This window comes from Penicillium cosmopolitanum (genome assembly GCF_028827165.1).
Source record: "Penicillium cosmopolitanum strain IBT 29677 chromosome Unknown utg000003l:1.0-3747932.0:1.0-3751027.0, whole genome shotgun sequence".
NCBI lineage: Eukaryota > Fungi > Ascomycota > Eurotiomycetes > Eurotiales > Aspergillaceae > Penicillium > Penicillium cosmopolitanum.
In genome coordinates, this window is record NW_026622673.1 from 130,855 (window position 1) to 152,018 (window position 21,164).

General features: G+C 48.6%; 4 protein-coding genes across 4 annotated transcripts; 2 read left to right on the top strand and 2 right to left on the bottom strand.

Annotated features, from left to right (window-relative positions):
• Positions 1 to 4,381: 4,381 nt before the first annotated feature.
• On the top strand, positions 4,382 to 6,154 carry N7509_000261 (HAD-like protein; the record flags this gene model as incomplete). The annotated part of the gene is made up of 3 exons (XM_056624908.1): positions 4,382 to 5,256; positions 5,322 to 5,517; positions 5,594 to 6,154. 3 exons carry the CDS (start codon positions 4,382 to 4,384, stop codon positions 6,152 to 6,154), a joined length of 1,632 nt encoding a protein of 543 aa, XP_056493490.1.
• Positions 6,155 to 8,197: 2,043 nt separating this feature from the next.
• Positions 8,198 to 9,589, bottom strand: N7509_000262 (FluG family protein; the record flags this gene model as incomplete). The annotated part of the gene is made up of 1 exon (XM_056624909.1): positions 8,198 to 9,589. One exon carries the CDS (start codon positions 9,587 to 9,589, stop codon positions 8,198 to 8,200), a length of 1,392 nt encoding a protein of 463 aa, XP_056493491.1.
• Positions 9,590 to 10,926: 1,337 nt separating this feature from the next.
• On the top strand, positions 10,927 to 14,185 carry N7509_000263 (uncharacterized protein; the record flags this gene model as incomplete). The annotated part of the gene is made up of 2 exons (XM_056624910.1): positions 10,927 to 10,981; positions 11,031 to 14,185. The coding sequence occupies 2 exons, from the start codon at positions 10,927 to 10,929 to the stop codon at positions 14,183 to 14,185; spliced, it is 3,210 nt and encodes a 1,069-aa protein (XP_056493492.1).
• A 914-nt stretch (positions 14,186 to 15,099) lies between these two features.
• On the bottom strand, positions 15,100 to 16,749 carry N7509_000264 (cytochrome P450; the record flags this gene model as incomplete). Its single annotated transcript, XM_056624911.1, has 3 exons — positions 15,100 to 15,262; positions 15,326 to 15,492; positions 15,571 to 16,749. The coding sequence occupies 3 exons, from the start codon at positions 16,747 to 16,749 to the stop codon at positions 15,100 to 15,102; spliced, it is 1,509 nt and encodes a 502-aa protein (XP_056493493.1).
• Positions 16,750 to 21,164: the final 4,415 nt, after the last annotated feature.

The following is a 21,164-nucleotide window of genomic DNA, read 5'->3' on the forward strand; positions in this document are numbered from 1 at the left end:
GCGCGCAGCTTCAGATAGACGACTGTGTCTACCAGCTCGATCCACCAGGAAGGAGGAAGGTTTGCATCGGACAGGAGCGTGTTGATCCGCTCCCGGATAGTGCGATTGGTACGCTCGGCCAGTCCATTCTGCCCTTTGCAGTAGGGCGACGAGGTGTCAAACTCAACTCCCTGGGATTCGAGATGTGTTCCAATGGGCAAATATTCTCTCCCGTTGTCGGTGAGGAACCTTTTTATCCAGGCGCCGAACTGTCGTGCACCCAGGCCTCGAAGTTCTGGAACTTCTGGAGCGCTTCATGCTTCCATCTCATGGCATAGGCCCACGAGCCTCGAGAATAGTCGTCAGTAAAGGTGATCACGTACCTGGAGCCATCTTTGGCGACCGGCATCGCCATGATGTCCGAATGAATCAATTCGAAAATTCTCGTTGAATGCAGACGTGGCCGTCGTGCACGGGAGTTCCTCTTCTGATGCTGCTTACCCGACATACACGCCGGGCACTGTGGCGTTGCCTGCAGCTGCGCCGGCTTCAGCGGTCGGTACGGAGTGCCGGTCTGCCGGAGGACCACCCGCAAGTCGCCCCGGTTCAGATGTCCCATCCGAGCGTGCCACAGCGCTTCGGAGGCCTGGTCCACTCCTATGCTCGCATCTTCTTCGGGTATCCGAGCTTCACCACCGAGTTCAGAGGTTGACGCTGTACATTTTACGTCACTTGACTCTCGAGGGTCGTCGACGTCCATGGCCACCGCCTGCGGTTCCAGGGAATCTGCATGGTCATAGGTCGCCGTCGCCGTCGCCAGTTGGACTCGCTCTCCGGATCTCTTGCTCACATGGCACCGCAGGATCAGTAGATCCTCCTCCGCGTGGTAGGCGGTCCCCACCGTCCGTCCTCGGCGTTGCACAAAGACGTTCTGCGGGTGCGCCACCACCGAGTAGCGGTCTCGCAACAGCTTCGGTACGCTGATCAGGTTCATCCCAACGCGTGGCGCGAAGTATACATTCTTTAACACCAGGGGTTGGTTGAACTTCCCCCGGAGCGTGAGCTTCACCGTACCAATCCCTTCGGCTTCCACTGGATCGCCCGCCGTGTCCAGCATCTCGCGATGGGGCCGAAGACTGCTGAAGCAGCGGCGGTCCCAGCAGATGTGGCTGGTGGCGGCCGAGTCCAGGATCCACCGGGGTTGCGGTGCGTGGGTATAAAGGGTCGTCACCCTCTCCCTCACGATATTGATCCTCGGTCTCTTGGAAGTCGGCGGGCCCTGCCGTTCTTCCACCTGGCTTGATGGTATGTTGTGTAGATTGTTTCTTGGTGAGCCGGAAACACTCCGTTCCGCCTTCAGGGCATGGTCCCTGGGCGGCTGCTGTTCGCGCTGCTTCTTCCAGCACTCCGCAGCTACATGGCCGCGCTTCTTGCAGTAGTTGCATTTCTTGGTGTTCTTCTGCACCACGTTGATGGAAGGGCTGCTCGTTCCGCCGGGAACTCTTTGCGGGAACGTCGCGGTGTCCTTTCGCTGCACCGTCTGCTCAGCATTCGCTAGGCGGTTGCCAATATTTGCCGGGTTGACAGGATCCTTATCATTCTGGATCGCATCCACAATCAGGATATATTCTGGTCCAATCTGCGTCAGTAGGATTGCAATGTGCGCTTTGTCGCCGATGGATCCAGGGGCGATCGCATTCAATCGATGGACGAGCATCCGTACACGATCGACGAATTCACGTGCACTGCCGCAGCGCTCGCCGGTGGTCTCGCGCAGCTGGGCGAACAGCTCGCAGAACGTGGCGAGTTCTATCCGCCGGTACCGTTCTTCGAGCTCATTCCAGAGGTCGCGGGATGTCTCCAGCCCCGTGACATGGATACTGATATGGGGGGGACAGATAGCGGAAGATGGTGTGGTAGGCTTCGGCCTCGCGGCGCGACCATTCACGGTGGCGCTCGAACGCCTGAACCTCCACTTCGAGGCGCGCTTCGATGGCGCGCTGCCTCACCGCCCCAACCAGGTGCGGTTCCACCAAGGGGTGAATGTCCGCCGTAATGCGTTTGGCGTACTTGAACGAGCAGTCAGGACGCTGAAGGTCGCCCGACACGACATCCCAGACCTGTCTCGCTTTGAGGTAGGAGGTCATGAGACGTTTCCAGGTTGCGAAGTTGTCGCTTCCTGTCAGAGGTTCAATGGCCGTGACGGCTCGGTCGGGCAAGTTGTGAACCAGAGCAGACATGGTGATGGTTGTGAAAGCGGGGTAGATATATAGTTAAGAAAATTAAGATGATTCTCAGATGAGTAGAGACGGCACCTGAGAGTTCTCTGCCAGGCTCATAACCTGTTGTAGTTCAGAGGTATGAATTGTCTTTCTACTCTAGAGGGAAACATGAGGCTATATATACAGCGAGAAGATCAAATTGATTGGAAATCAACTTGGTTCTTCGTATACATACTTCGGGATTAATTCCGATGGTTCGGCTTGGTTCCTGATCTGCACCAGCCTCATATCACAACAACATGTTCTTGTCGTCGACGCTTTGCTGGCGGATCAAAGGGCGGATACGTACAGCTTACGAGAGGCACAAGCAATCGCGACCCATGAGGAAATTCGAGGGGCCATCCAGTACGAGATCGATGATCGCAGAACCCGTCGCGGATGGATGAAGGCACACTGGTCCCTGGCATAGTGGACGCGGGTTGTTTGCCGCAGACGGGTGCTGAGGTGGTACTGCTTGAGGTATTGAATGTGGGCTACAGAAAAGTGCCGATTAGCTATAATACACGATGCGCAACGTGCACTGGAGCGTACAGCAAGCATGAAAGGAATATACTCATCAATCTCACGTTGAACAGTATTAAACCACTCACGTGGAGACTTTGGAACTTCATTTTGAGCACGTTGATAGTCATAGCGTCTTGAAAATCGTGTACGAAGCCCATCATGACAATTTATAAAGTTTGATGCCCAATTTTTTCCAACAGTAGGTGAGGGGGTAGATCCACAAGCCGCAAGCAGAATATTAGCTATCTCTCGTACAGTTGAGGGCCTGGGTGCTGCTCCACGTGAATCCATAGAGAGTATCCATTGAACAAGTGATTCCTCTTCTGTTTAAGTCAACTTTTGACTATTTGCACGCATTGTTGCGTGAGAGGCAGTACCATTAACGCGTCTGCTTAGTGTAGTATAGGGTACACTATATAGCTTCGCAGCGGCATTTAGGGTGCGAATTTGGCCTTTTTGAAAGCTACTTATAGCTAGAGAGATCCTTTCCTCACTATCAGGCGAGTTCGAAGATTTTTCAGTACGTTTTGGTGGCATGGTGGATGCTTGAAGATGGGGGGTACGCGAGGATCACGCGTTTTTGGTGAGGTTCTCGCTTGGGTTCACCGCTCGCTTGGGAATTACGTTAACTAGTTAATGTTGGGGCATATATGCCTTAGGTATGCAGATCACTTGCCGAGGTTGCCTTCCCTCTTTAATAGCTTGTCATTCACATACATCTTCGCATGCATCACCACTTCATGGTTCTGCGATTCCATTAACTAGTGACCACACTTTTCAGCTGTAGGCTAGGCTTACAGTATTCCTGCATCGCAGCATGTATGTATTTCAAACAAGCCACATTCGGCAAATGAACTCGTCATCAAATTCAGCGACGAAAAAATCAAAATAAAAATAAATCAAAATAGAACTCAAAAAGTAAACACAAAATAAGAAAATTAAACAAAAAAGAAAATAACAGGAAGAAAGTAAATTAAAATAAATCAAAGAGCTGAAACAAAAGTATAAAAAAGGTAAAAACAGGACTTGATTAATAGCGTCTCCACTTGCCTTGGGTATCAAACTCCACAGACCACGCCGTGTATTAACTCTGAGGCAATAAATTCTATTTTTTTTTGTTGGCAATCTTGCACCAGCGCTACAATTCCTTTTTTCCTTTAGTTCAATTTTGACGAATCTTCATGCATAACGATCTCCACAACAATGACCTTGTGCTTTTGAACTAGCGATCTTGAGAATTGGCAAATAGAGTGTGATTCGGTCCTTACCTCCCCAGCGTTGTTCAAAGGATCTCCACTTGACAAGGGATGTCTAAATACCTAATGTGTATTTGAAATACGATCCCTTGAGCGACGAACATGTACGATTTCAGCCAGCCTTGGTCTGCATGTTTAGTAAAAATACACAGTCCCTGAGAGACGTGACTTGGTCTTCGATTTCTTGCATATGAAACAAGATGATGCAATTTTAGGTATAGTACATGCCAGTAGAATCTTCATGTGTACTAGTACATAACCTCTCCCGACAGACTTTCAATGCCGTTGTTCATTTCCTTCGATCAAACACCAAGAGTGGGCACACCGTAATTGCGACATCAAGAGTTGAATTCATGCAATATGTTGTCGAAAGTTTCCTCCTACCAGAACATTGAAAAGATGATCCATGGGACTCTCCCAGTATCCTTTTTGAAGTTTCTATATCCTGCCCTTCGCCTTCTTCTGAGTCCCCATGCATCAAGCACCGTCAAGCGTATCACATCGCCTCCAAAACCGACACCGATCCGACGCACGGCCATTCTGATCGAGATTGGCAATATTATTCTCGACCTATCTTTCGAAAAAATCACTGCGATCCCACTTTACACATTCAAATCCATAATCTGTTGCTCAGCCACTTCACTTTATCAATGCGGCAGATTGACCCGACAAGAGTATTTCGAACGCCTGCAAAGAGAGTTCAATTTACCCGCTGCCAAAGTCGAAGAAACCTTCGCTCAAGTTGAGTCCGCATATAGCGTCAATTCCACCCTGGTTTCCTTTTTGAAGGAGCTGAAGGCCAGTTGTGTTGGATTGCAGATCTATGCCGTGGCAAACATCGGAAAAGAAGATCATGCCTCTATCCTCAACCTACCATTCGAATGGGATATTTTTGATCGAATTTTTACATCCACCGATATGGGGATGCGCAAGCCGGAGCCTCAATGCTTTAGGCACGTTATTGAGGCTATCGGGAAGAAGGACGAAGAATTGATTTTCGTTGATTGGGATACGGACAATGTGATGACTGCCCTTTCCCTGGGTATGGAAGGCATCGTTTACAAAAGTTCTACGGAGCTCCAGCGGGATTTGAGGAATTTGCTGTTTGAGCCCACGGGAAGAGCGAAGGAGTTCCTGCGTTGTGGAGCGAGAAAGTTCGACTCCGTGAGCTCTAATGGAGTGACGATTCGTGAGAACTTTGCTCAGCTGATGATTCTGGAAGCCACAGGTGATCCGTATGTTTTTTATACCGCGACAGGTGCCTTTGAATGATCGAATGCTAACTCGGTGCCATTTCTAGAGATCTTGTTGACATTGTTCCTCATGAAGTGACGTGGAACTACTTTATCGGCACCCCCGTACTCACGCAGACGGAGTTCCCTGATGACTTGGATACGACGTCTTTGGCATTGATGCTTCTCAATAGACCAGACCACATTGCCCACCAGGTCCTCGACAGAATGCTGGAATATATCAACGAAGACGGCCTTGTTCTTGTACGTATCGCAATACTTGTCAACCACTGCCACCTTCCAAGTTTTTGTTTCCAGAGGAAAGCTAACATCATCCTAGACGTTCTTCACTGACTTTAAAAATCGCTTCGATCCCGTTGTCTGCGTTAATGTCTTGGGTCTTTTTTATCGCTATGGGCGTGAGGATCAAGTCACGAAAACCCTCGAGTGGCTCCGCGACGTGGTTATCCGCCGTGCCTACACTGTCGGCACCGCCTACTACCCAACCCCGGAGGAATTTCTCTACTTTTTCGCCCGCTTCCTGGGCTTTATTCAGAAGACCCACCCGGCCGTGTATGGGGAGTTTTCAGAGCTGCTGATCCCACGGCTGAAGGAGCGCATCGGGATACCAGTCGACCCGATCGGGCTAGCCATGCGACTGATTGCGTGCGAACAATTTGGAATTGCCGACGAGGCAGACCTAAAGGCACTCCTAGCGGTACAGTGTGAAGACGGCGGATGGGAAATGGGCGTCTTGTATCAGTATGCGTCGAAAAAGCTGAAGATTGGCAATCGTGGCGTCAGCACGGCCCTGGCGCTCCAGGCGATTGAGGGATTTCCGACGATCATTAGCAGCCATACACACCGTATAATGTCTGGCAAATGGGCACAGTGTCCTTGATTAACCTGGTCGATCACTGATCGCTTTGCTCCTGGGAGCTCACGATGATGTATGCCTTTTCGCCGGGAACCCTTATCGCTCTGTGTCTTGGTTGGTTGTATGTCTGTTCCTAGGATCGACTGGATCTCAGCGGCCCATGTAACCGTATAGGCATGTTCTTCTGGTTACAGATCATCCGTACAGACTAGTACTGAAGGAGCAATACACACGATTTCTTGCTGGAGAGCCATCTCAGCGATAGTGCATTTGAAGTGTCCCTGAGTCTGCAAGGCTATTCAACATTTGTACCATGTCTGTAGAATGTCGGTATCTTAAGTTGATCCGGTTGACCATACTGAACATACGATGCATACCGCACTCCAGGGCCAGTAATTGGGTTGCAGCTGAATCAACCGGGATCTGCAGAGAAAAATGCCGCCACTCCGATCGGCGGTTTTCTCAAAGGTACTTCCCAATTTGAAAGATTAGGCAGTGAGATATGTGAGTATATACAAAACACAACTACGGATACCTGAAGGCAAATACGCACTCCATGCCCTTTCGGCGAAGATTTTTTCGACTGGTCAATATCTGCCCGTCGATCCTCGGACCCATTCCGTAGATGGCGCTAACTAATCTCTCCCTGCAACATGCAAGCGAAGTGGGCACGTTTCAATATAAACCTTGCAGAAGTGTTCGGTAAACATAAATTCCCCGTGGTTATTGCATGTTATCATGGAAGGCTTAGCTGAAGAACCATCTACTTATTATGCATGCAGGTGTACGGAGTAGTGGCTGAAAACTGTCGCCTTTTCTCGCACTAGGTGCCAATTGTACGAACGAACGATTCGCATATTATTATGCACAAGGTTCGGCGGTAAGTTCCGGGGCCAAAAAGCCCAACGTGACAAATATTTAGGCAAAAGGCTGTTGTGTCAAAAATGCCCAGATCAATTTCTAGAGAACAGTTCGACTTTCCGTTTACCCATCATTTTCTTTTGGCCGAAATCCATGTCATTCGCCACTTCCACTCTCAATTGCTTGGGGAATAGCCCAACAAGGCAGAGAGAAGCGTTGCAGCCGATGAAAAGGGCTTTCCCTCGCGTCGTTTTGAATACGAAGACCGGGTGGATCGCTGATCACCAGAGCAATTCAGCAGCTAATCGAACGGTAGAGAGCGGAAAGAGTACTCCGTACAATTCTGGTAATTTCAAAGGGCCCACATTGTGGATACCGCGAACGCTAGATGTATCGATCTCAGCCAGCCACTTTAATTACTACTTGCGTACTCCGTATGCATGTTAATCAATGACTCGGGCCAAACAGCTCTTGCAAGCTACTAGTATCTTCAGAAGCTTCAGGCAATATAAGTAAGGCGTTCCTGACGAAATGTGATATATAACATGACATGCGCCACAAAACCAAAACACCACCTAATCAGAGCAAGAACAAGAAAGTTTATTATTATTACCCTCAACATAATCGCCTTCCAAGCTGAGGTCAACACCTAGGCAGGAGGAAGAAGTTGAGGACAAGTCGAAAAATTTAGCATTGCATCAGACGAAATGCTCGTACTCGGTACCTATCTGGGAAAGGGCCGTGTCGCAAATCGATCAGATGGAAGTGGCGGTTCATTGCGTGATACATGCAGTACTGAACGATTAATTTCTGCACAGGTTTTTGAGAACACTGTAAGGAACTTTGGAATGACATGTTTCGAGGCCTGGAATCTCAGGGCTCCTATGCATCCGTCTATCTAGTCTTCCTGTTTACCCGCACCCTCTCTTCCTCTCTCCCCATGCTTAGTATTTTGGTTGATGTGTTTTGTCATTGTTGATCATGAGGTAGCTGCGCTGCTACGAACATTAATAAGCTTATCATTTTCTACGGTCGCCTTTACCACGAAATAATTATATCTCAACCACAGACTTGAATATGAAACTGGAAATATAAAATCATTCAATATCAAATACAAGAAGTACTCGCTGGCATTGCAGAGTCATCAGATGCGGCGAAAGCGTTCGGGTTCAGGCATACACCTGGGCAGCCTCTAGTATAGTGTGGTTAGTATATTTCGATCAAAAACCTTGATTGTTCTGCTGGATTCATCTGCCGCAGCCTTTGATTGTATGAGACAATCGAGTGAAGGTAGGCCTGTACCAGCGGCTGCCCCAGATATGTGGCCAACACGACGTCCCTACGGAGACTTTCCGTTGCCTCTTCAATATCGCGTGGGATCTTGGCCACAATTCCCAGGTCAGAACGATCATCTTCGCTGAGATCCACTGATGGGAATTGACACGGACCCGCCCGCAAATTGACACCACGGTGCAGCCCATCAGATCCGGCCGCGAGAATGGAGGCCAGGACAAGGTATGGATTGGCAGTACCACACATGAGACGGAACTCGAAGCGATTCGATGTGATGCGCCTCAAAGGCGCATAACGGTTGTTCCATCCCCAGAAAACATCATCAACACATAGACGCTTAAGCCGTTGGAAACTGACGTCCAGAGGTGCTGCGACACCCACAATGGCGGGCAAATGCTCAATCATGCCCGCAAAGAAGGATTCGGCCTGAGCTGTTTCCCGATCGTCGGCTTGCTCTGCGCCCACCGGGGAGTTCCAGGAAATATGCATGTGGACGCCAGACCCCAAACGACCCGAAAATGGCTCTGGGTGCATCGTCGCCATGAAACCATGCTCACGAGCAATAATTTCTAAGACCTCACGAAATTGTAGGAGCATATCAATCGCTTGAACAGGCGTCTGCGGGAGCAAGCTGAATTCCCATTGACCTGGCGTCATCTCGGCGTGGTACCGATCTATCTCGATTCCCATGTCCAACGCCTTGGTCACAATTTCTTCAACCATAGCAACAGTAGTGCGCTTCATAGCCGCAGTTGCACCTGCGAAAACATGGCTGCGATGCACGATAGACTGATCCAAAGGGTCCAGACCGTCGCGGTCAGAGTTCCGAATGAAGATAACTTCAACTTCGACACCCACTAGGATGTTAGATTGGTATTGTTGGGCTAGTTTTTGTTCGAGCCCTTTAAGATTTGTGCGCGGGCATTCCACCGCAGGATCTCCGTGTTCGTTCAGCGTTCTGGTGAAAACCTCTAGGCGAGGCGCTCCCGAGGTCATATGAAACCAGGGAAAGACTGCTTGTAGGTCGGGTTCCAAGTACAAGGAGCCACAGAATGGAACATCTGAAGCCATAGAGTTGTCGTGGCCAGAATGCGTCAGATTGAATGTACCGACACTACATTTCTGGCCGTCTTCGATCATTCGGGAGAATCGTTGAACAGGAACCATGTAGGCAAGGAGCCCACCCAGTACCGGACTGAATCGAATCCAGACAAATTTGACTTCCGGGTACTTGCCCAGCAATGATGCCCATGTCTGCTTTGGAAGAACTGTTTCTGACGGCTGCGGATCGGTTGCGTCTCCCATGTTTCTTGATGGTTGTCCGATGAAGGAGGAAGGGGTGAACAAGAGTGGAAATCTTGGTTTCGGCAAACGATAGACTATTCAGTCAAACTGATCAGATTGATTGAGTTCCCGGCCTAAGCTTTGGCAATTGAAAATGTGCATGGGTATGCTCTTGCTGCAGGCAGCTCGGTGATCGTGGACGAAAGGTATTCTCCTCGGCACAGGTGTGCCCCACTGCTCTCGAGTCCTGTGGGTAGGAAAAAGCAATGGTTAGGCTACGGAAAGCGCAGTTCAGCTCCAGGGTGATGATTGTTACACAAAAAAGCGGTGTAACCGATTCTCATGGAAATCCGTTTCCTTTTTGCCTACTGGGCATCTTTCTTCATCTATCACTTACGGTATGTTCACTCACCCACTTTCTACACCTAACTCAGCCTAATTAGTCCCTAGTGTATTACATTTACCTAGAACCCCCTGCGCCATTTTATTGATACTTGATACAACGTCTAACTTTCCGTATTGTCATGTTTTACAGCTAAAAGAAAGGTCGGGCGGGGTAGATTTACGCTACCAGTGGGGCTAGTCGATACCGATATATTGAAGTCGATCGATTTATTAAAATATGGATCCCGAGGTACAGAGTACAGCGATACAATGCAGCTAGGATCGATACTTTGGGATTATGCACATATGTGGATCACAGTGCCGATCTCTCAAAACTCTACCTAGGGTGAATGTGAGGAACCAAATGCAGATATGCATGTACGGAGGGATATTGACTATGGGCAATTGCATGCAGATCTGCGCAGAGGAATAGTATGGATAATCGCATGCAGATATGCACAGCGGGATATTATGGAGGATCGCATCAGAGAAAATATCCTCGGCTACGTGGCTACCTCCATAAGTACCTAAGCAGAGCAGTGTCGAGTTTGGGATCTTCCTGTGGATCGATCGCACGGGATGGGGTTTCCATTGTCCGCCGATGTCTCATGGGATTTGTATGGTAAATTCAAATTCACTGGAAATACGGTGTCGTAAAACAGCAGATAAGTACGGACTTGTGACGATCTCTCGGCAGACCCCCACTATAGTCAATGAAGAGAAAGCCGATGGGACATGTCAAATACTAGTCGATACGTGGAATCCTAAAGTTGACATTATGCTACCTGCGACAATACATGGTATTGTGTATGATGTGATATATGGCAAACACTACCTGGGCAGACATTTGGTATTCTCGCCGATACACAGCCTGGCTGCAAATATCCTAAACATCACATTACATAGAACGGTCAGTTAGTTTCTGGTTCGCAAAATAACAGCCCGACTGACCTTCACAAAGGTCTAAAAGAAGAATGGATCAATTGAGCGCGGGCGACCGTCACCAGATCCTGAGACTGGAATCGAGAAGTTCCCAGGACCATCAGCCTCTGCGCTCACAATGTCTTTGCTCTCCTAGTGGAAGAGCAGCCTGATGCACAGGCGGTCGATGCATGGGACGGAGAATGGACATATGACGAACTTGACCAGCATTCCTCCGCTCTCAGTCAGGTCTTGATCCGCTCGGGAGTGATGGTCGGGGACTTCGTAGCCCTCTGCTTTGATAAGTCCAAATGGACTTCGGTGGCTGTTTTGGGTGTTCTGAAGGCCGGAGGGGCTTTTGTGTTCCTCGATCCAAGGCATCCAGTGGAGCGACTGCGGCAGATGTGTAGGACAGTGAATGCAAAATTGCTGCTGGCCAGTTTGTCCCAAAGGCACCTCGCGCAAAGGGTGTGCCCGGATCTGACGACTCAGATTCTCAACGAGGGACTCTTAGCAACTACCAACCTTGGGGAAACCTCGCTCAATGTCAAGGTTCAGCCACACCATCCTGCCTATGCAGCATTTACCTCCGGCTCAACGGGCATCCCGAAAGGTGCAGTGCTCCGCCACGACGCTCTTGTGACATCAACTCAACTTTCAAAGGAGGGCCACAATCTGAACCGCAAGTCAAGGATCTTGAATTTTGCTGCATTTGCCTTCGATGTTAATATTTACGAGCACTTTTGGGTCCTGTTACTCGGTGGTTGCCTATGCATTCCCTCGGAAGACGAGCGGCTAGGCGATCTCGAGAGGGTCATCAAACAAAGACGAGTGAATTGGGCAGCTATCACGCCAACTTTGGCTCGTCAGCTTGAGCCCGAACGACTTCCAAGCTTGAAGTCTTTGGTCCTTCTCGGAGAGCCCATGACACAGAAGGACATCGACATTTGGTCTCCACATGTAAAGCTCATCAACAGCTATGGTCCTGCTGAATGTTCAATCGTGGTCACAACTCAGACAATGGGGCCATCTGTTGGAGTAGGAACCATCGGTCGCAGTGACGTAGTGACCTGTTGGGTGGTCGACGAATCAGATCCACAGCAATTAGCTCCAATTGGCAAGGCGGGAGAGTTGGTATTGGAAGGCCCAGCAGTCAGCTCAGGATACATGAATAGCCCTGAGCAGACGGACAGAGCATTCATGACGAACCCTGCGTGGCTTCCGCTCTCGCGGTATTCAAGTCGCAAACTCTATAAGACAGGGGACATCGTTCGCTACAATCCAGATGGATCGTTGTGTATTCTGGGCCGCAAGGACAGACAGCTGAAAATAAATGGCCAGAGGCTTGAGGTCTCTGAAATAGAGCATCATCTTCAGAAGGCCCTAAATGGTGGCGCCCAGCAAGCCATTGTGGATGTGGTCACTTTACCTCGTCGCCCGAAGTCACTTATTGTTTTCATACATATCTCGACTTCGACCTGTGTTACGTCCTCCGGTTTTATCCAAGAACCTGACAAGCTGTTTTGGAAACAGGTTAGTCACATTAGAGCGCATCTACTCGAGCATCTTCCCGGTTACATGGTACCTGAGCTATATTATCCCGTTAATTCTATTCCACACACTATGACTGGCAAAATCGACCGGAAGGCTCTTCGTGAAGAGATTGAAAGACTATCCAACGACGAAGCTGGCTTGTATATCAACCCTCTGGAAGAGGACAGGGTCCCCGAGGTGCCACGCACTAAGGAGGAGAAGATCTTACAAAGACTCTGGTCAGAAGCTCTCGGCATACCTCAGGATGAAATTTATCGAGAGGATAATTGGGTGCGTCTAGGTGGAGATTCTGTCCTAGCAATGAATCTGGTACGCAGTGCGAGAGAAGAGGGGTACGCGTTTAGCGTCGCTAATGTGATGACCGAACGCACGATCGCGGCTCTGGCGCAGATCAACCGCATCGCTGACGGTCGTGATGTGCATGCCGATGGTGAAACCAACTCTCTCAAACCATTTTCCCTCCTCACTGCAGATAATGAACTGCTTCATGGGTTGATCCAGATCGCTGCCGATCAATGCCAGGTAGCCCCAGAGGTCATCGAGGACATTTACCCTTGTACGAGGGAGCACTGCACTATGATTCCGCGCGAGCCCGGCGATGTCGACTTTACCCTACGGGTGGAAGCTAGTATCTCTCCGGATCTTGATCTGGATCGTCTGTCTAAGGCTTGGTCGGCCACCGTCGCAGCCAACCCCATGCTCCGCTCCCGCGTGGTAGAATTATTGCATGGTCGGTTTTTTTATGCTGTCTTACAGGATTCCACACAGTTGGAATTCAAGATGACGGAACTGGATGGCCTGGATCGACACGAGGGCAGGATTTGGAAACCAGCAAGACCCTTAGTCTGTATTGCTGTGAAGGATGATCGGTTCGTGATGCTCATCCATCACCTGCTGTATGATGGACATTCATTGCCATTAATCTTCCGGAACATCGAGCGGGCCTACCAAGGTCAGCCACTCCCAGTCACTCCATATCGACCATTTCGGGGGGCGCTTGCAGAGGCTCAGGACGTGAAGCAACAGTTTTGGATCGAGCGGTTCAAAGGGTGGAATGGCGGGTTGTTTCCTGCGGTGAAAGAGGGTACTCGCTCATCCAAAGAAACCAAAAGTTTAGAGCGTCAGATGCCCATTTACACGACGGACTACACTGCCTCTCTCACGCTACACTTTGCCCTGGCAGTTACAATATCATGGTACTTAAATGAAGCCCAAGACGTTGTTTTTGGGACCACTACATCCCGGCGAGGGGCCTCCGTTCCAGGCGTGCAGGGAATTATCGCTCCAATGTTCGCCCTCCTACCGATGAGAGTTCAGCTGGCTTCTTCTGCAACCATTAGAGAACACTTGAAAGTATTACAAAAGGAGTCACTTCAGGCGATGGAACATGAGTTGGTTGACTCAGGGACGTTTGCCGACTTGGGCGGGGAGTTGGCCACTGCAATGCAATACCAGACCATGCTGGTTGTGCAGCCCGATACACCGGCCGATGACATGAGTCTCTTCCACAACATCCACATGCAGTACGCAGATGGAGTAGCGTTCCCTTTAAATCTGGGGCTTCAATGCTTCCTGTCCACTCATTCCGTGCGACTGGATATGCAAATCAATGAGCCCACGACTCGGGATGAAATAGACTGGGATCGCTTCGCTGATCGATTTTGCACCGCATTCGGCACCATACAACAGCAACCTGACTTCGAATTAAACCGGCTTTTTGATAGATTGGCTACAAGATCTGTCTGTCAGAATCGCTGAGACGGGAAGATCGTATTTAAAAGAACTTTGTTGGCTGGTCTATGTTATCTCTTTCTTCCTAATTTTTCGTTTCAGCTTTCGCCCTTGCGTTATTGAGGGATCGGACTACCTCGTATTTGGTACTTTCGGGTTCGTGTTCATTAGTATTCCAGGTTTATCAGTGACATCTAATACGTATCCTTTTGAGGGTCGGGATTAGTATACAATACACAACTTGTACCTTGCTATTTCCGTAACGATTAGCAGAAGCAAGCCAAATCTAGGACTTTGAGTTCACTGTCAATTTATTCATTCATTCATTTACTCCCTAAGCCTTTCACGACCTGAGGTCAAGAATCGACCGCCAGCTCGCATACACCGCTGCGTAGGATATACACATTTAGGATTTATTCCAAAAAAACTCAATAAATACCAATCATATGGTGTTAGCAAAAGTAACAAATCTGAAGAGGATGGAGAAGGGGAAGAAAAAGGATCGTCAACGATGGCTACGGAGATTGAATACTCAGGCGCGACTGCCTATCCGGGTGATAAGGTCCAGTCTCCGTCCTGCAGATTGCTACACTTTGTAAGCCCATTTCTAAGGATCGACTCTTGTGATCATAAGCTTGCGAGTAAAATGCGAGATATGTCAGATGCAGCTTTCTTTGAGTGAATATAGTATCTCCAGGTATAAACATATTCAAGCTCCACCCGTGGACGTAAGTGGAATTCTTCCTAACCATACATAAAAAGATGTGGACCTAGGTACACACAGACAATCCATGGATCCGGGTCCTTTCGTCCATGAATCCGTTCCAGTTCATAACCTAAAGAGACGTCGGCAATTCACAGCTACAACCACAAGATATCATGTTGGGCGAGTACAAACAGCATCAGAATCACTATGCCGAGCCTGCTGGACCTGGATTTGGCTAGGCCCTCTTCTGCAGAACCACATTCAAGGACGGGGGATGAAACGATGCGAACGCCGCTTGATCTTGAAGCCAATTTGTCTTATCGCTTTTGTTTTCGAATTCTAGATCGAATCGCCAAAGTAGTCGAGATAGAATCAGCTTCATGCTGTCGTAAGCAAATCTAGGGATTGTATTAGTCATAACACGTAACACCAAGCTAGAAGTCAAGCCCAAATACACTCACTTCTTTCCGATGCAGTTTCTGGGTCCCACTGAGAAGGGCTGACAGGCATCTAGGTTATCTTTGAGGAATCGAGCATCTCCCAACCATCGCTCCGGAATAAATTTCTCCGGCTGAGAAAAGTTATCAGAAGACTGAAATGCCGCCCATTGGTGGACATTGACACTGACCTATGTTTTTTATCATTAGAATCATCAATTCATTTGAAATACGCTTCGTTGAAAAGTGTGGGCATGTACGAAACTTACTCCAGCTGGCAGAACATGGCCATCTACAATAGCGCCATCCTTCGGCGTCTGTCGAGGAAAGCCATTGGCAATTGGTGGTTGGCAACGCAGGCTTTCTTGAAGAATAGCTTGTAGGTACTCAAGACGATTGAGGCTTAGTATGTCAATGTCATCTTCACAGCTGAAGTTCGCCCTCAACTCTGTCATAAGTCTCTCCAGAGCATCACGATGTGTCATCAAAAAGTATGTAGCATAAGTCAAGGCAATGGAAGTTGTTTCGCTGCCAGCCAGAATCAAAATGGTAGCCTGGCTGTCCAGTTCGGCAGAGATTATTGTTCCCTCGCCAACAGCTCGCATCAGATGCTCCGCAAAATCATTCCGTTCACTAGATATTTGTGAAGTGCGTCGGCGAATCTTTTCAAGTGCCATCTCAGAGTGCTTTCGCCGTTTTTCCATGAGAGATGCAGGAAGGAGCATTGCCAGCACTTTGTGGAGCGGAGAGAAACGATGCACGACATGCAGCAAGGTCGACGTGTAGAAGTGGTCCAGGACGAGTTCCACCCATTCATGAAAGCGTGAAGTTGCGAGGCAGTCGAAATTCTCCCCGAAGGCCAAATCCCCAATGAGGTCAAAAGTTGTATAGTTGTACCATGTTCTCAGATCGGAGGAAATACCTTTCTCCCCACGAGCTTGCAGTTGCTTCATCAAAAGATCAACGTTGGCCTGCAGAATGGGCTCTTGTCCCTGAAGCGCCCGTGTGGAGAAAGCCGGATTCAGCGCTCGGCGCAGTCGTGAATGGTCTGCGTCGTTCATCATGGTGATTGATTGGGGCTCAACAAGCATGTCATTAAAGAACTTGCGATCTCGAGGCAGTGCAGGCTTTCCATTACGACGGGCATAGATATCTTGCCATGCCTGTTTGGAAATGAAAGAAAGTTCGTTTGGTGACAGGCGCACGACAGGGCCATAACGATCATGGGCATCTTTCGCGATAGTGTGCCAATTTCCGCGTAGTTGAGCCAACGCAATTGGAATGGAGCTTGCCGCATATAGCCTCGGGCCGGGATATTTGGATAGTGGATGGAAGTAGATATTATATAAAACTTTAGTGGCGGCAATTATGACAAGACCAACAAGCCACCTCCATGACGCGAGGTGGCTCGTAGAAAAGACATTTTCCAGCAAGAGAAGATGAGCCATGGGTGTCAGAATTGATCATAAAAAATAGTCGTGCTAAATTATCAACTTTTTCTTGTCAGTATGTACAAGTCCAAGTGCTCAAATGGCATAGATTCACTTTGTCCAAGATCTGTGGCTGGCTGACTGATCGACGGTGTTCATCTCCCGTTTCGGCTACCGCTACCCATAAATGGTTTTCTTTTTTTGTTCCTTTTTTACAAAATTTCTATCGATACAGCGGTGTAGAGCTGCATTTTTTTTGCCTTTTTCGTATGATGCACACAAATACAATGTGTCTCAGTGGTGAAAAATAGTATGCATGCGCTATGGCGATCGTACTGCGGCCTTCAAACTCTATACTGCATCCACACCCGCATTGTCCCGCCATAGTTACCTGTCAGCACTTGCTAAAAGCGTATGGACTAGTATGCATTCAGGGCGAATGATATCAAGCGGAACCAATTCAGGATAAAAGGATTGACTGGTGACGCGCGCTGCGCACGCTGTGGCCCTGAAACGATGAAAAAGAGGGCAGGGACGAGAAAGCCAGGAAAAAGGAACGTTGATTTGCTCCACTGATACTTCATAATGTCGCGACCAAAATGACCATTGCCAGTCGGATACACTGCCAAAAAGCTTGGCATTCTTATGTAAACTGCTTATTAAGCAGTAAACCTTTTGTTAAATAGTTTTCATCCCGTATTCTAAATTGAGCAGACCCATACGATTTTCCATACAGTACCTAAATGACGATTAGTGGCCTATTTCGGGCCACGAAAATAATGCAAATGAGCGGTAGCCAATGAGAAGGCCGATAGTATGACTAATAGCCGAAACACCTTAGAAAACAGAAAAAGTAGGAATTTGCTATCAGGCATTGTATTTCGGTTGTGCAAGTATATCGGCGTATGATGTTTTACGTTGTCTTCGAGAAGGCTTCTCTGGAGGTGGTGTGGTAGCCGGTGGCGAGGGCTCATTTTCGTCGGTGGTTTCTGGCCATGTAATTTGTGTGGTGTCCTCATCCTCGAGTAGGAAATCTCCGGGGGAAATGCATCGGAGGCGACGGCGCGAGCCTCTAGCTCATCATGTAGGAAAGAAAGTGCCCGATCTAAACTGGCCTGGAATGTACCCTGGGATAGGGTTCTTTTCCTTTTAAACGTAGTGCGCAAAGGAGCCGGATTGGACGTTTCTTGGGGACCGGTCGGCGATAGTCGTGAGATCCGTGGCGGCTGGACGCACGGCTCCAGTAGAGGACCTGCAGGAAGCAAAGCTCTTACCGTTCCCGGCCCTGTGGAAAAAGCAGCGTGACGGCAGCGATAACAGGTCGGCGTATCATAGGATGAATGACAGGGACCCCCACACCTCGAGCAAGCCAAAAATAACGTGGAAAAGACTGGTATGGCGAGGGAATTCCGAGACGGAGGTTGCTCGGTAGAGAGGTTATGTTTTCCGACAGTAGCAGCGACTTGTCTCGCCCCAAACCCGCGCAGAGATACCCCCTGCCGGCAGTCGACACGGGTCTTAAACTGTGTGGAGTACCACGGTCTAGCGCAACGTGAACAGAAAGGAGTTGGGCCAAGGTGAGAAGATATTAAGGCTAGACAACGTTGAAAGAGCACATGGCATCGTTTCCAAGGCTCCCAGAATGATTGAAAGGCCGATGGGTGTAGAAGCAAAACGCGGAGGAGTATCGAGCAGCGAGAAAGATTTCAGGGCATCGAGGATGATAACGCACAGAAATGAAAGCGCAGGTATAAAACTATTAGTGTAGGCGTGGCCACGTAAGTACGGGATACGTAGCGGACATGGATCAAGCAACAAGAAGCAAGGAATCATATCAGAAGATCGGGACGTCGAAATTTATTCAAGGTCATGAGAACCAGGATCCCATGACAAGGAGAACGTATCAGGATACGGGAGAAAACGCACGAAGCCAAAGAAGGCAGATGAGAAAACGGAATGAGAGCAACTCTATGCACGATATACATGTTTGCGTAAGATCGTTACTATACATAACACCGGCAGCCAACCACATTTGTTTGAGTAAACCGGGACAGTATAAGCTAGTAATCCGATCAGACAAATGAGAGCAATTCTTGGCAGGAACTGGTGAAGCGCGCTTCGCAAGCTCCGCACGCCGATGCCCTGAAACGGCAAGGAAAAAGGGAACAAAAGGTTGGTGCTCGATATATAGCTTTTTATTATTATTATTAGATGCCGCGATAAGGGGCATAAGAATCGAAGGTTAACATAGTCCGAAATGGGTAAGGCCAGAGCTTGGATACGAGCCCAACGAAGAGAGGAACTGTTGCTGCATGGTTCTAGCATGTTTAAAGTTCTGGAAAGCGCAGCCGAATCCGATCAAAAACCGAAAGTTACAAAACACAAACAGAGGTGCGGATTGGACAAAGAACGGGAAACTAGAGTCCTTTGCGGTATAAGCCTTTATCCAATAGCACTGAAAGCATTCTTCCAATAACACCGAAGCACAGCGAGCCAATAATCGCGATTTAGGTCAATTTTCGCCTCAAATTTTGTATGTATAATGGCATTTGGCAGTCTCACGAATCGTCTGGAAAATAAGGTTTCAAGTCTTGTCACGTGCAGGGAGTTTCCCCTTCCTCTCTTTCGCGACCTGGAATGGGTCATTTTGGGGAAATGTAGTATGGTATGGAAAATGGTATCAGTCTGCTCAATTTAGAATACCTCGAAAACAAATATATAACGTAATCCACGGCCGAGCTGCGCACACGGTCGGCCTGCGCACCCCATCGAAAATCGCGTCTTCCAGCCACTCTGCCTAGTTCAATTACCCACCATGCCACCAATTCGCACTGAATCTTCGCAGAAATCGGCCAATCAAGAGGGCAGGATCTTATTAGCCCTATCCGATATCAAAAATGAACGTATCATATCTCTTCGCGCAGCAGCAAGGCTATATGATATACCCGAATCAACACTCCGCAGTCGCGCAAAGGGTATATCATCACGCGTCGATATACGCCCAAACGGCTATAAATTGACCCAACTTGAAGAGGATTCGCTTACTGAATGGATACTCTCTATGGATTCGCGTGGAGCAGCCCCTAGGCCCTCTACTGTACGAGAGATGGCCGATATTCTTCTTGCAGCGCGTGGAACAACCCCCCCATTGACTGTTGGTGTTAATTGGGCGTCAACCTTTGTTAAACGACGCGATGAGCTTCGAACACGCTTCTCGCGACGATATGACTATCAGCGTGCTCTTAACGAGGATCCAAAGGCTATACGAGAGTGGTTTTTGATGGTACAACGTACGATTGAGGAGAACGGTATCCAACCGGAGGATATCTATAACTTTGATGAAACTGGCTTCGCAATGGGCCTTATATCAGCACAGAAGGTAGTAACGCGAGCAGAATACTACGGTCGGCGATCAATCCTACAGCCAGGAAATCGTGAATGGGTTACTGCGATTGAAACGATATGCGCTGATGGCTATTCGCTACCGCCGTGTATTATCTTTAAAGGCCAGGTTTATATTGCTGGTTGGTTTGAATCAAATCTCCCTAGGGATTGGCGAATTGAGGTTTCGAATAACGGCTGGACTACTGATGAGATCGGCCTACGTTGGCTACAAAAGATCTTTATTCCATACACTAATTCGCGCGTACGAGGGCGATTTCGTCTCTTGATCCTCGACGGACATGGTAGCCACCTTACACCTCAATTCGATCAAATCTGCTCTGAAAACGATATTATACCACTCTGTATGCCTTCACATTCATCGCATCTTCTACAACCGCTTGATGTTGGGTGTTTTGCTGTTTTAAAGCGTGCGTACGGTCGATTTGTGAGCGATTTAGCCCGAACTGGCTATAATCATATCGACAAGCTTGATTTTCTAGCAGATTATCCTCGCGCACGACTAGAAGCTTTCCAGCTAAATATCGTACAAAGCAGCTTTGCAGCTTCTGGTATAGTACCAGTTAATGCAGAAAGGGTACTTTCTAAGCTTAATATCTCTATCCGAACACCTACACCACCAAGCAGCAGACCAAACAGCAGATCTAGCCAATTCACACCAAAAACACCTAGAACAGCGATTCAGCTAGAAAAGCAAGCTTCTATGCTTAAAGAGCTATTAAACCAGCGATCACACAGCCCGCCTACACCATCAAAAATCATGCTTGATCAGATTATCAAGGGCCACTGTATAGCGCTACACAACACTGCGCTACTAGCAAAGGAGAACTCCAATCTACGCGCAGCGAATGAAAAGAAACGTCAAAAGCGCACTCGATCGACTAGGCAGATTACTCATGAGGGGGGGCCTATCGATCGAAGAGGGCCTACAGCTAGCTCAGCAGCCAATTCAGCCGGTAGAAGCTAATGAGGTGGTATCGCATGAACAGGGTAATTTGCCTACTCAGCAGGATCAGCCACGCAGGAGGGCT